Here is a 15998-nt window from a genome sequence, read left to right as displayed (position 1 = left end):
AATTAAATAATTTCCAAATTTTATTTTGGAATCAAAAATTATTAAAATGAATTTTAAATAAAACTTATAAATATCTTCGGCATTAACATCAATTCCTTCTTGTTCAAGGAGTAATTTAACTATTTCTGTATGACCATTTTCGGATGCTTTCATAAGTGCTGTTCTAAATAATTTAAATAATTTCCAAATATTATATTGAAGCATTGAATTATTAAAATAAATTTTAAATAAAACAAATAAATATTATCTTTAGCATTAATATCAATTCCTTTTTGTTCAAGAAGTAATTTAACTATTTCTAAACGACCTTCTTGAGATGCATACATAAGTGCTGTTCTAAATATTCTAAACAAATACCAAATATTATTTTGAAATATAAAATTAATAAAATGAATCATAAATAAAACAAATAATTATTATCTTTAGCATTAATATCAATTCCTTCTTGTTCAAGAAGTAATTTAACTATTTCTATCCGACCTTTTTCAGATGTTAAAATAAGTGCTGTATTAAATATTTTAAGTAATTTCCAAACATTATTTTGAAATATAAAATAAAACAAATAATTATTATTTTTAGCATTGATATCAATTCCTTCTTGTTCAAGAAGTAACTTAACTATTTCTATACTACCTTTTTCAGATGTTAAAATAAGTGCTGTATTAAATATTTGAAATAATTAAATATTATTTTGAAATCAAAAATAAAACAAATAATTATTATCTTTAGCATTAGCATCAATTCCTTCTTGTTCAAGAAGTAATTTAACTATTTCTATATGACCATTCCAAGATGCTCTAATAAGTGCTGTATCAAATATTTTAAGTAATTTCCAAACATTATTTTGAAATATAAAATAAAACAAATAATTATTAGTTTTAGCTTTAACATCAATTCCTTCTTGTTCAAGAAGTATTTTAACTATTTCTATATAACCATTTTCAGATGCATAAATAAGTGCTGTTTTAAATATTAGAAGTAATTTCCAAACATTATTTTGAAATATCAAATAAAACAAATAAATATTATCTTTAGCATTAACATCAATTCCTTCTTGTTCAAGAAGTAATTTAACTATTTCTATATGATCATTCCAAGACGCTCTAATAAGTGCTGTTTCAAATATTATTGATAATTTCCAAATATTATTTTGAAATCAAAAATAAAACAAATAATTATTATTTTTAGCATTAACATCAATACCTTTTTGCTTAAGAAGTAATCTGGCTGTTCCTATATATCCTTCTTCAGATGCTTCGATAAGTGCTGTTTGAAATAATTTAAATAATTTCCTAATATTATTTTGAAACCTCGAATTATTAAAATAAATTTTAAATAAAACAAAGAAATATCTTGAGCATTAATATCAATTCCTTCTTGTTCAAGAATTAATTTAACTAATTCTATACAATCATTTGAAATTGCTAACATAAGTGCCGTACGAAATAATATAAATAATTTCCAAATATTAATTTGAAACATAAAATAATTAAAATAAATTATAAATATCTGAAGTAAATATTTACTACATTAACATTAATTCCCTTTTGTTTAAGAAGTAATTTTGATATTTCTATGTTATCATGTTCTAATGCCAAAATAAGTGCTGTTTTAAAATATTTAAATAATTTCTAAATTATTAAAACAAATCATTAATAAAATAAATAAATACTTTGAGTATTAATATCGATTCCTTCTTGTTCAAGAAGTAATTTAACTATTTCTGTATAACCTTTTTCAGATGCATACATAAGTGCTGTTTGAAATAATATAAATAATTTCCAAATATTATTTTGAAACATAAAATTATTAAAATAAATATTAAATAAAACAAAGAAATATCTTTAGCATTAATATCGATTCCTTCTTGCATTAAAATATATTTAACAAGTTCGATATTTCCAAATTTTGAAGAATAAGGTAAAATATTATTTGGAATCTTGTTGTTTTGAAGAAAGTATTCAATTAAATATAAATTTCCGAATTTAGCTGATTGATTAATTATCGAATCATCAATTTTTATTCCATTTTGTTCCAGATATAAAAAAATTTCATAGTTATTATATTTAATACATGATTTACCCAAATCATTAATATTGACTTCTTTTGCCTTTATGTTTATAAAATTGTAGTTATTAAATGGCATTTGGTTTCCGTTTGGGTTAAATTGAAATTGATTTCCATTAAAAACATATGGAAATTTCATCTGTGGAAGCCCATTTAAACCAGCAAAAATATTTTGATTTGTGTTATCCAAAGAAGTCGAATCATTTTCATTCAGTATTTCTGATTTGTTTTCATAAATATATTTGAAAATATTATTTTGATGAAACATAATTGCTGCTTTGTATGTACCTTCAAATGATGAATGATTTTGCTCACACAAATGAATGATTTCTTCATTTCCACCTGCAACTGCATATTTACCTGTGTTTTTTACATTTGAACCATTCATAAGTAAATATTTAAAACATTTAATCGATCCAAAAAATGCTGCATAATCAATTAATGTAACATTTTCTTGATTTATAAATGAACATCTTTCATAAGTTGATGGTTCAATTATTTGATTATAGTCAAATTTTGTTTGTGATGATATTTCTTGGAGTTTTTCGATTTCATCATTTCGAATTATTTTCGCAATTTCATTCGGATTATGTCCTTCTTTAACATATTGCTTATGAAGTTCCCAATCATTCTTTGAAAGTTTTTCATAATTTTTTTGAAAATAATGATTCAAAAATAATGGATTAGATAACGTATTAAAAACACCAACAGAGTTACTCTTGTGATGTGCAAAATATAAAGAATTAATTTTAAAAATATGAATATCAACCAAGTTTTGTTCAATCATTTTTTCAATAATATAATTTGATTGATGTTTTCTCTTATTAGATAAATCCTGAGCAAAAATTTCAATTATTTTTGGAATATTTTTATTTATTTCTTCTTCTTTAATTTGAATTTCTTTTAAATAGTTGAAGTAAACATCAATACTCACACTATTTTGTACTGTAATCGAAGAAAAAATCAGCTTAGTAATAAGTAAATTAAATGAGTATGGTGATTTTGAATCAAATAATTCCATTGTTTTTTGAATTGATAGTTCAAGATTTTGTTCGTTTAAATTAAATACAATCTCTTTAAGTTGAGAGGGTAGTCCTATACAAGCAAAGTTCAAATTACAATCTTGGTTGGAATTTGTAATGGTTTTGTCTTGGTTCATATTGTGAACTCACAATTCGAATTATTGAATTATTGTGACGGTTTCTGTACACAAAACAATATCATTTAATCCAATATTTTCTATATTAAAAAGGGGAAACGTTAACTTTGAAATTTGGAAGTAAAAATTCTTCATCCCCACATGGATAAGCTTCTTTCACTTCAACAAATCATTTTTAATTTAGATGAAAACAATGTTGATTTATCAGTTCTACAAACAATGAAATTATTTGATTCCAACTTATCATATTCAATTAATTTCATTATTTGTAATTTGATTTATTATGCATTTTTCTCACGAAATATTTTAAGTGATGTTTTCATAAGTTATTTAGAAAAGATCAAAGAAAAAGAAGAAGAAATAACTAAAATCAAACCCACAATCATTGAAATTTTTATTGATTATACATCTGAAGCTAAATCTCAAGAAGCATTTTATCTCATCGAGAAATTAATTGAACATAATCTAATCGATGCAAATATTATTCAAGTTAATGGTATATCATCAGAATATTTTATACATTATCAAAACAAAAAAGTAAAAGACGCTTTTGCCAGACGTAAACTTGTAATAAACCAGAGAGTCAATCCAATCAAAAAAGCTTTTTTGGAAAATTTTGATAAACTTTCGAATAATGATTGGGAACTTCATAAACAGTTAATTAAAGAAGGAGTTAATCATAATGAAATTGCGAAAATGATTCGAAACGATGAAATAGAAAAACTTCAAGAAATATCATCACAAACAAAATTTATTTTTAATCAAATAATTGAACCATCACTTTATGAGAGATGTGATTTTATTAATCAGAAAAATGTTACATTAATTGACTATGCAGCATTTTTTGGATCAATTAAATGTTTTAAGTATTTACTTATGAATGGTGCAAATGTAAAAAACACAGGTAAATATGCAGTTGCAAGTGGAAATCTTGAAATCATTCATTTGTGTGAACAACATCATTCATCATTTGAAAATGCATATGAAACTGCTATTAAATTCCATCGAAATGATATCTTAAAATATATTTATGAGAATAAATTAGAAAAATCTAAAAATCTAAAGTTGATGAATAGAAATAGATTTTCAATGCAACAACTAAAAAAGGTAAATTTTGATGAATTAGAATATTTTTGCATTGTCAGTGGAAACTATGAAATTCTTTCCTTTTTGAAAGAAGAGAATACAAAAATTAGCGAATATATTATAAATGAATCTGCAAGAATTGGAAATTTATATCTTGTTAAACATTTTCTTCAAAATAATCAAATCCCAAAAGATATTTTGTTTATATCTTTAGAATCACGAAATATCGAGCTTATTAAGTCTCTTCTTGAACAAGAAGGAATTGATATTAATGCTAAAGATATTATAATGTTTAATTTAGAAATAATTTCATTAATTTTATATTTCAAATTGTTATATGGAAATTATACATATTATTTCAAACAGCACTAATTTTAGCTATTTCAAGTTGTAACGTAGGAATGGTCAAATTCCTTCTTGAGCAGAAAGGAATTGATATTAATACTAAAGATGTTTATGTATTTAGTTTAATTTTCATTTATGTTATTTAAAATTTTAAAGTATAATTTAAAAATCATTCAATTTTTTTAAAACTCCACTTATTGTTGCATCTGAATATAACACCATTGAAATCACTAAATTGCTTCTTGAACAAGAAGGAATTGATATTAATGCTAAAGATATATATTTGTTTTATCTAGAATTTATTCAAATAATTTGATATTCCAAAATAATATTAGGAAATTATTTTAATTATTTAATACAGCACTTTTAATAGCAACACAAAATAAGTATTTTGATATTGTTCAATTACTACTTGAGCATAAAGGAATTGAAATTAATGCAAAAAATAAAATTTATTCGATTCGTTTAAAGATTATTTCAACAATTTATATCAAAGAATTATTTGGAAATTATCCAAATTATTTTATACAGCACTTATATTAGCATCATATAATGGTAGTATAGAAATAATTAAATTACTTCTTGGATATAAAGGAATTGATATTAATATCACAGATGTTTTATTTTCTAAAATATTATTTCTTTATTTGATACAATATTTCAAAACAATAATTGGAAATTAATCAAATTATTTTATACAGCACTTATATTGGCTATTTCTAATGGAAATACAAAAATAGTCAAATTACTTCTTGAGCAAAAAGGAATTAATGTTAATGTAAAAGATATTTTCATGAAATATTTAAAATTCGTTATAATATTTTTCTATTTCAAGAAAATATGTGGGAAATATATAAATCATTTCGGAAAGCAATTATTTATGCTGTTGCAAATGGCTATATTGAAATAGTAAAATTACTTATTAATAAAGATGGAATTAATGTTAATGTTAGAGATGTTTGTTTAGCTTATTTGAATTTTATTTCAATTTTTCCAAATTTTAAAACAATATTTGGAAATTATTATTAATATTTAAGACACCTCTTATCTTAGCAATTTCAAATGGTTATACTGAAATAGCTAAATTACTTCTTGAACAAAAAGGTATTAATGTTAATGCTAAAGATGTTTATTTATTTCGCTTTGTGTGCATTTTGCTGATTTTTTATTTCATAAAAATATTTGGAATTTTTTTGCAATATTTCGAACAGTACTTATATATGCAATTTCAAAAGGTAATTTTGAAATAGTTGAGTTGCTTCTTAAACAAGATGGAATTAATATTAATACGACATTTATTAATTTTAATGTGATAATATTTCAAAATAAAATATGATATTAACACAAATTATTTGAAACATTACTTATGATTGCATTAAAAAATGAACAAATAGAAATTGCTAAATTGCTCATTAAATATAAAGGAATTAATGTGAATACTAAGAATTTTTATTTGTTTTGTTTTTGAATTATTTCAATAATTTGATGTTAAAAACGATCATTTGGAAATAATATCAAATATTCCAAACACCGCTTGTATATGCAACTTCAAGAGGTTATACTGAGATAGTTAAATTATTACTTGAACAAGAAGGAATTGATATCAATGCTCAAAATATTTGATCATTTTATTCAAAAATAATTTAAATTTATTTATGTTTTGAAATAATATTTGGAAAATATTCAAATTATATCAAACAGCACTCATTATAGCAACATCAAAAGAATATATAGAAATTGTTAAATTACTTCTTGAACATAAAGAAATTGATATCAATGCTGTATGTTTTAAATGTAGTAATTTAATGTATGAAACCATAATTTAAAAATTGTAACTATTATTTTTTACAGCGCTTATTTATGCATCTTCAAAAGGTCATATTGAAATAGTGAAATTACTACTTGAAAAAGAAGGAAATAATATCAATTTTCAAAATATTAAGTTAAATTTTTTAAAGTTAATTTTAATTATATGATATTTCAAAATGATTAATGGAAATTAATTAAAATATATCGAACAGCCCTTATGTATGCAACAAATAATTGTAAGACTGAAATAGTTAAAATGCTTCTTGAACAAGAAGGAATTGATATCAATGCTGAAGACATTTAATATTTCAACATAATGTCTATTTGAACAATTTGATGATCCAAAATGATTTTTGGAATTTATATCATAAATTTAATACAGCACTTATGTATGCAGCATTTAAAGGTTTTATTGAAATAGCTAAATTATTTCTTGAACATAAAGGAATTGATATTAATACTAAAGGAAATGTTTATTTATAGTATATAGAAATTATCTTGATAAATTGATGTTTTAATACTTAATTTGGAAAATGTTTAAAATGTTTAATACAGCACTCATTTATGCAATTAAAAGTGGACAAATAGAAATAGTTAAATTACTTCTTGAACAAGGAAAAATTGATGTTAATATAAAAAATATTTATATTTTTTACCTAATATTTATTTATAAAATTCTATATTTCAAAATCATATTTGGAAATTATTTAAATTATTTAGTACAGCTCTTATATATGCATCAGAAAAAGGGAACAAAAATATTGTTAAATTATTACTTAAACAAAAAGGAATTAAAGTTAATGAAAAAGATTTTGTTTTATTTTAATAATTAGAAATTCAATTTTTTATTTGATAAACAAATATATTTGGAAATTAACAAAATCAATTCGAACAGCACTTATTATAGCAAGTAAATATGGATATTTTGAAATTGTTAAAATTTTACTTTCACAAGAAGGAATTAATATTAATGAACAAGATGAAATTTCATGTTAATTAATAATGAAACCAAATTTTATTTGGAGTAACACTAAAATTATTCAAACAGCACTAATTTTAGCATCGCAACTTGATCAAATCGAAATTGTCAAATTATTACTTTCACAAGAAGGAATTGATATTAATGTGAAAGATAACGAATAGTTTTAATATTTCAAGTATATTTTAATTTTATATTTTTGAACTATATATTGTGATTATCATTATTATTCAAAACTGCACTTACTCATGTATCATTGAGATGTAATGATGAAATAAAATCTTTACTTCTTCAACAAGAAAAGAAAAATGCAAATATTTAAAAGTTGTATAAACATGATACTATTTTATTTCTCAAATAAACTAAATTAAAAATGATAAATTTATATTATTTGAAAAAAAATATATTATCATTATTATATAACATATCTTTATTAATATAAAAATATATTTACCTATATTATTTTCTTCATTTAAAATCAAATAATTCAAAATGTATCATATTAAAGATATTTAATTAATTACTTCATCAGATCTTTTTACACGATTACATATACTGTCACTTAATCAAGAGTAAACAGTTCATCGGCGTGGTTGAGTCAAATTTAATGGTTACTTCACATTATCCCTTTTGACATGTTATTAATTTTATTCAATTTTTTCTTTGTAATGTTCTAAATTTATTTTTTTTCAATATTGCGTTAAAAATTTCAATTAAACACCCAAACGGTTTCTATATGTTCCAGCCAAAGAATCAGCCAGTTATCATCGCTGACGTCACAATTGTTATTAAATCCATTTCCATTCAACGGAGTACTGACAGTGGTTTTACCGTTTCTTGTATCAATGGCAAGTCCAGAATTAATTCAAAACATGTTCTCCCTGATTCCAATAGAGTACTTACATTTAATTTAGAGTGCAAGTCTCGTCGCAAATTTAAAATGAACAAACAAGGTGACGCACTTTTACCAAAAAATGTTATGATTGTACTTCATAGATACACTGCAGATAATACTCCACGAATTTATGGCCAACTTACAATAGACATAAGTCAGCGCCTTGACTCCAAAGAACCAGATTTTGTCATACCAATGACATCAAATCGGTCTGTTCCACCATCACTAAATATTTCATGTAAAATTGACATAATCAGCAGACCAAAGAGTATGAGCAACTTACAAGCTCTGAATGCTCCAGAGGAAGCAAATGACAACGATGATAGCTATGAAGAGATAGTTGAATATGATGAAGAATTAGACAAATCCACTACAGAAGATCAAAAACCACAAACAGAAACGAACAACAACGAACCAAAACAGACAGCGACTCGACAGCGCAAAGTTATTCGAGTTCGTAAATCGAAAATTAATAATAATAATAATAATGAAGAAAACAACAAAGCGAAAGAAGAAGAAGAAACAGAAGAAGAGGAAGAAGAGGAAGAGGAAGCAGAAGAAGAGGAGGAAGAAGAAGAAGAAGAGGAAGAAGAAACAAAAGAAAAAAAGTTCGAAAATTTAATCAATTTATTGGCCAGTGTAATGAGCCAAAGATATTCGCGATGTTCTATGCCAACGTATGTTGATGCAGACAAAAAGATCGAACAACCACCTGCCGCATTTCCAATTTATAGTTTTTTGTTAGAGTCTAAAATATTACTTAAAGAGACTGAAAGAAGTGAATATGAAACATTTGCAAATGTTTTCTTCGAGAAATATTTAAAAGCTCCTTTATCAATGAAAGGGGATAACGAAACCAAATTCATGACATCTATAGTATTATATGTATTAATACAAAGGAATCCTACGAAAGAAACTCTCCACGAAGAATATTTAACAGATTTCTTAAAGAGATTTGAAGATGTCATTAATATTCAAACACGAGAAATTGCTACTCCATTACTTACGAACTTTGATATCCTTTCTAATCGATTCGTGCAAGCTAAATTTGATGTCGATACTTTGTTGGATGAGTTTCAAGAGGTGTTTGCCATAGTTAAGACGAGTTTAGGTTTCACGCCATCAATTAACACTTTTGTCTTTGATGTGTTCGTATCGTTGCTTGATGTGAAATTATCGAACAGAGTTCTGTCAAATCCATACAGGTTAACGTTCTCCAACGCAATTTTATGGCATTCATTCACAACTGCTTTTGAACAATGCGTAGAAATTAAGTTAAAGTATTTGTCACAAATAACAGGACTTATACTAATGATTCCAAACATTTCTCATGAGTCTGGCGGTAATGAGATTTTGAAGGATATTTGTCCTGATTTAAAGAATACAATAATAGTGTACATTTTAATGAATATGAAAAAGGATGAAATGATGCAAGATGAAATCCCTATTCGTGAACTTATGTTAATGCTCAACGTAACATTCATTCCTGGTCTTGAGTTATTGAAAATGGAAGAAAATAAAAAGTTCAGTCTAGCAAGCGATGAAATAAAGACAACTTTTTGGAACAGAACAACAACAATGGATACACTGAGACAATTCCCTTTCATGAGGAAATATCTTCCCGTGAAAAGAGTATAATGCAATATTGTAATTTAATAAAAATAACATTAAATGTGGATATGACAATATTAACTTTTGAGTGTTAATTAAATGAATGTATAAAAATTAAAACAAATATCAAAACCAAATTATTAACAAGTTTGGAAATAAATTTTTCTTCTTTATAAACAACACAATTTTGAATTTGTGGAGTTCAACCGCTGTCACAATAATTTTTTTGTCGATATTTTTCTTTTAAAGTAATTTTGTCATCTTTTCAGAGCACTCTGGATCAAAAAATTGAATAAAAAACGATCAAGTTCCAAATTAAAACTAACGGTCTCCAGACTCACAAAATTGCAACAAGAAAGTGACGTTCTATCAGCATTCAAAGTAGAGGAGAACGTTAAATTTTGAATAGATTTTGATCTCCAAAAAAACGACAGCTTAAAACAATCAAAATTGAAGTCAATAAACGGCCAACAGTTCACTTTTTTCTATGCTTTCTTCCATACACAACCGTGGATTAAAGACAATCATCGGAAATGGCCGTCTCGTTAGAGATCTTTCTCATGAAATAGAAAATGATGGTGCTGTAGTTTTCGAAGATGATACAATCATTGAATGTGGAAAAACAGCTGAACTTCGCAACAAATACAAATTTGCTAAATACGTCAATGCAGAAGGTAAGTTTATCATGCCAGGATTTGTTAACGCACACGGACATTATTATGGTTTATTTAGCCGTGGTCTTGCACTTAAGGATCCACCAGCTTATACATTCCTTGAAGTCCTCCAACGTCTTTGGTGGCGTCTTGATCGTGCACTTCAACATGAAGACAGTTATCTTTCAGCAGCTGCCTTCAATATTGTTGCTCTTAAGACCGGTTGTACCACTGTTGTTGATCACCATGCCTCTCCAAATTGCATTGAAGGTGCCAATGATGATATTGCTCAAGCTGCATTAGATTGCCACATCCGTAATCACATTGCCTATGAAGTTACAGACCGTAATGGAATGGATGGAGCCTATGCTGGCATAGAAGAAAATCGTCGCTTCATTGAACGTTGTTATAAGAAAGATAAGAATCCAATGCTTGCCGCCTCCTTTGGTATGCACGCACCGTTCACATGCTCAGACGAAACACTTAAGAAGTCTGTTGAAGCCTTACAATCTGTACCAGAAGCATTACCATATGTTGGATATCACATTCACGTTGCCGAAGGACAATATGACGAAGATTACTCCATGAAAAATTATGGCAAAACATGTGTACAACGTCTTGTTGACTTTGGAATTTGTGGTCCGAATACTATTTATGGACATTGTGTCTTTGTCAATGACGAAGAACTCGACTTAATCAAGAAGACGGGCACAAACATTGTCACAAATCCATCATCTAACCTTAACAATGCTGTTGGGTTACCAAGAGCAGAGGCCATTCTTAAGCGTGGAATTCCTTTAGCACTTGGAACTGATGGAATGACATACGACATGTTGCAAGAAATGAAGTTCTTGTACTGCGCGCAAAAACTTAACCATAAAGACCCACGCGTTATGGGTTATGACTCACTTAAGATATTAATGGAAGGCAACAGCAAATTGGTATCGAAGGCATTCCAAAAGAAAGTCGGAATCATTGAACCAGGCGCATTCGCTGATATCATTCTCGTCGATTACGACGCACCATCGCCTGTGACTATTGGCAACTTGCCATGGCATATGGTGTTCGGAATGTCAGGAAAGGATATACACTCAACTTTCGTAGGAGGTAAACAGGTCGTCAAGAACCACGAGCTGTTGACTATCGACGAGAAGGCAGTGTTCGCAAGGTGCTTAGAAAGGCAGCCGGGAATCGCTGAGAGACTCTGAGTAAAAATAGTTTGAAGTTAAAAAAGGCATATTTTTGAATTCGTTTTAATCGTACTTTAAGTTTTTGTATTGCCGATAGTTTCAATTTTTTGTAGAAATTTCACAGTAACTGTTAAAATATTGAAGACTAAATGTGGAATTCATAACTAATAAACTTTGTTTGGATTTTTTCTCATGCTTAAACATATTTATAGAATAACAATGAGAAAATATTTTACAGAATAATAATGAGAAAATATTTTACAGAATAACAATGAGAAAATAAGTATTTTATTTTTAAATGTCTATTTATACTTGAAAACATTGTATTTCGTAAAATTGTTTTTAATTGCTTGGATCTGGGTCTGCCTTTGGTTTACGTTTTTTCGGATGTATTGTGGTATCTGAACCAATTGGCATGCCTGGTTCCCAACCTTGCATCCTTAATGCAATTTCTCCAAATCCTCCAACATGAACATTACTATTAATAGCATTTTGTGTTGGAACTGGTGGTGGTGGAGCAATCCCTTTTTGCCTTTGTTTCAGTAATGTTAAAAAACTACTCTCTTTTTCACCTTGTTGCACTACATTCCTTGTTGGTGCATGTTTAGCTTTGACTTTTTTCTTAAAAGATATCTTCGGTTCATTCTGTGTAGAATTTGAAATAGTGCTTTTTGGCTTTGTAAACATAGAGGAAACAGCTTGTTTTGGTGATTTTTCAACTTTTGGTTTCACTGGGATAACAAAAGAAACATTTTCTTCTGTCATTGTTAACAGACATTTAATACTTTTTGTAAAGTGCTTAAATCAAATTATTAACGTTCGCTTATAATTAAACAGCAAATTAACGATCAATTTTTCGGTGTGATAACCAAGAATATTTAAAGGGATATCACATGATTTTTGAATTTTCTTACCAGAAATATATCTTACTTATGGTTTGTTGACTTAATGTACCATTAAAATTTTAATGTTTGATTTTCATGTTAAATATTGAATTATTTTGATAATGTTCGATAAAATTTTTTATTGAATCATATAAAATTTTAATCAAAAATTTAAAAAATATTTGGATATTTTGATTATCGACATCGATTTCTTTCTGTTCAAGAATTAATTTAACTATTTTTGTATATTCATTTTCAGATGCATAAGTAAGTGCAGTTTCTAATAATATATATTATTTCCAAATTTTATTTTGGAACAATAATTTAATGAAATAAAGATTATTTAATAATAATAAATATTTTTTACATTAACATCAATGCCTTTTTGTTCAAGAAGTAATTTAACTAAGCCTATATTACAATTTATTGTTGCATAATATAATGCTGTGCCAAAAAATTCGAATATATTCCTAATATTATTTAAAATCGTCGAATTACATGAAAAAATATTAAACATAAGCAAAAAATATCTTTAGCATTAATATTAATTCCTTTTTTAGTAAGTAATAGTTTAACTATATTTGTTTTGCTTGAAAGAGATGCAATGATAAGTGCTGTTTCAAGATAAGCAAATAATTTCCAGATATTATATCGAAATTACAAATGATTGAATGTTGTATTATGAAATAAATTTAAATATTCTGAGAATTAATATCAATTTCTTCATGATTGAGAAGTAATTTTACTATTTTCGTATTACCTTTTCTGGATGCATTAGAAAGTATTGTATTACATATTTAAAATAACATCCAAATATTATTTTGAAACCTCAAATTACTTAAATATATATTGATTAAAAATAAAAAATATCTTTAGCATTAATATCAATTCCTTCTTGTTCAAGAAGTAATTTAACTATATCTATGTGGTATGTCTTAAATGCAATCATAAGTGTAGTTTCATATTATTTGATAAATTTCCATGCTTTGTTTAAAAATATCAAATTATAGAAATAAAAAAACAAATAATAAAAAGTATTATTTTTAATATTAATATCAAAACCTTTTTGTTTTAGAAGTAATTTAACTATATCTTTATGACCATTTTGAAATGCAACAACAAATGCTGTTTCAAATGATTTTATTAATTTCCTTATTTTATTTTAAAATTTCATGACATTGAAAGAAACATTCAATAAAAAGAAATAAATATTTTGGGCATTAATATCAATTATTTCTTGTGTAAGAAGTAATTTAACTATTTCTATGTATCCTTTTGAAGATGCATAAATAAGTGAGGTTCTAAATGTTTTGATTAAATTCCAAATGTTGAATTGAAATCATATATTAATGAAATAAATACTATATATGATAAATAAATATGTTTTACATTGATATCAATACCTTGTTCAATAAGTAATTTCACTATATCTACATGACAATTTGCTGTTGCATAAAATATAGCCGAACTAAAAAATTCGAATAACTTCCAAACATTATTTTTAAATACAAAAATCTTAATGTAAATTTCAAATAAAATGATTTAATATTTATAGCATTTATATTAATTCCCTTTTGTTTAAGAAGTAATTTCACAATTTCTATATTTCCATTCTTAGATGCATGATGAAGAGAAGTATTAAATAAAATGAAAAAATTCCAAACATTATCTTAAAACATCAAATTATTAAACAAAAAATTAATAACAATTAAAAAATATCTTTAACATTAACATCAATTCTTTCATTTTCTAGAATTAATTTAACTATTTCTATGTTTCCTTCCTTAGATGCATAAATAAGTAATGTTTTAAGTATTCCAAAAAAATACCAAATATTATTAAAATATATCAAATTATTAAAATAAGTTTTATACATAATAAATTAATATCTTTAGCATTAATATCAATTCTTTTGTGTGCAAGAAACAATTTAAATATTTCTATATTTCCTTTCTCATATGCATTAATGAGAATTGGTTTAAACAATTTAAATAATTTCCAGATATCATTTTAAAATATTATAATATCGAAATAAATTTCTAATATAAATAATAAATATCTTTAAAATTAATATCTGTTTCTTCATGTTTAAGAAGTATTTTAACTGTTTCATTATTATCACTTTGGAATGCCAAAATAAATGCTGTATTAAATTTTTTAAATAATTTCCTAATATCGTTTTAAAATTTCAAAATATTAAAATAAAAATTAAATAAAACAAATAAATATCTTTAGCATTAATATCAATTCCTTCTTGTTCAAGGAGTAATTGAACTATATCATTATTATCAACTATTGACGCATTTATGAGTGCTGTATGAAAAAATATGATTAATTACCATAAAATATTTTGAAACACGAAATTATTTTAACAAATATTAACTATTTCAAATAAATATCTTTATCATTTATATTAATTCCTTTAAGTTTAAGAAGCAATTCAACGATTCCTTTATTATTAATTAAAGATGCTCTAATAAGTGCTGTATCTAATAATTTGAAAATTTTCCAAATTTTATTTTGAAATCCAATATTACGGAAATAAATCATCAATCAAACAATTGTACAATTTCTTTGGCATTGATATCAATTCCTTTATATTCAAGAAGTAATTTTACTATTTCAATTCCATTCCAAGATGCGTTCAAAAGTGCAGTATTTTATTATTTAAATGCATTCCGAATACTATTTTCAAACATAAAATTTTTGAAGTAATATTTAAATATTACAAAGATATATCTCTAGCATTAATATTAATTCCTTCTTGTTTCAGAAGAAATTTAACAGCATCAATGGAATTTATTCTTGATGCAACTATAAGAGGAGTTTCAATTACTTAAAATAAAATCCAAATTTTTATTTGAAAACGCATTTTTAATAAATTTACATCAAAATTTAAAAAAATACATTTCTAGCATTAATATCAAATCCTTTTTGTTCACGAATATATTCAATTAATTCCAAGTTTTTTGTTATAACAAATAACAAAATATTTTTTGGAATTTGATGTTCTTCCAAAAATTGTTTAACAAGATATAAATTTCCTCTTTTTGCTGCTTCATTAATGATATTATCATCAATTTTCATCCCATTATCCTTTAAATATGACATAAGTTCATAGTTATTATATTTAATAGTTTGCTTTGCTAATTTATTTAAATCATTAATTTTAATTAATTTGTTTTCATAAAGATATTTAAAAAGCTCATTTCTATGGAATTTAATTGCAATTTTATATGTAATAGATCTTGGTGGATGATCCTCATTATTATTTCTTTCATAAATATATATATTAGTATTTTGAAATAAATCATTTAAAT

At 25.0% G+C, this 15998-nt stretch overlaps 3 protein-coding genes across 3 annotated transcripts; 2 read left to right on the top strand and 1 right to left on the bottom strand.

Annotated features, from left to right (window-relative positions):
* Nucleotides 1–8181: 8181 nt before the first annotated feature.
* GO595_008391 (uncharacterized protein) lies at nt 8182–9978 on the top strand (the record flags this gene model as incomplete). Its single annotated transcript, XM_067921961.1, has 1 exon — nt 8182–9978. One exon carries the CDS (start codon nt 8182–8184, stop codon nt 9976–9978), a length of 1797 nt encoding a protein of 598 aa, XP_067771157.1.
* Nucleotides 9979–10438: 460 nt separating this feature from the next.
* On the top strand, nt 10439–11812 carry GO595_008390 (putative aminohydrolase SsnA; the record flags this gene model as incomplete). The annotated part of the gene is made up of 1 exon (XM_067921960.1): nt 10439–11812. One exon carries the CDS (start codon nt 10439–10441, stop codon nt 11810–11812), a length of 1374 nt encoding a protein of 457 aa, XP_067771156.1.
* Nucleotides 11813–12136: 324 nt separating this feature from the next.
* GO595_008389 (glutamic acid-rich protein) lies at nt 12137–12559 on the bottom strand (the record flags this gene model as incomplete). The annotated part of the gene is made up of 1 exon (XM_067921959.1): nt 12137–12559. The coding sequence occupies one exon, from the start codon at nt 12557–12559 to the stop codon at nt 12137–12139; it is 423 nt and encodes a 140-aa protein (XP_067771155.1).
* Between the last annotated feature and the right edge of the window lie 3439 nt (nt 12560–15998).

This window comes from Histomonas meleagridis, assembly GCF_020186115.1.
Source record: "Histomonas meleagridis strain 2922-C6/04-10x chromosome Unknown contig_68, whole genome shotgun sequence".
NCBI lineage: Eukaryota > Parabasalia > Tritrichomonadida > Dientamoebidae > Histomonas > Histomonas meleagridis.
Note: the sequence above shows the minus strand (reverse complement) of the source record. Positions and strands in the feature narration are given on the sequence as shown.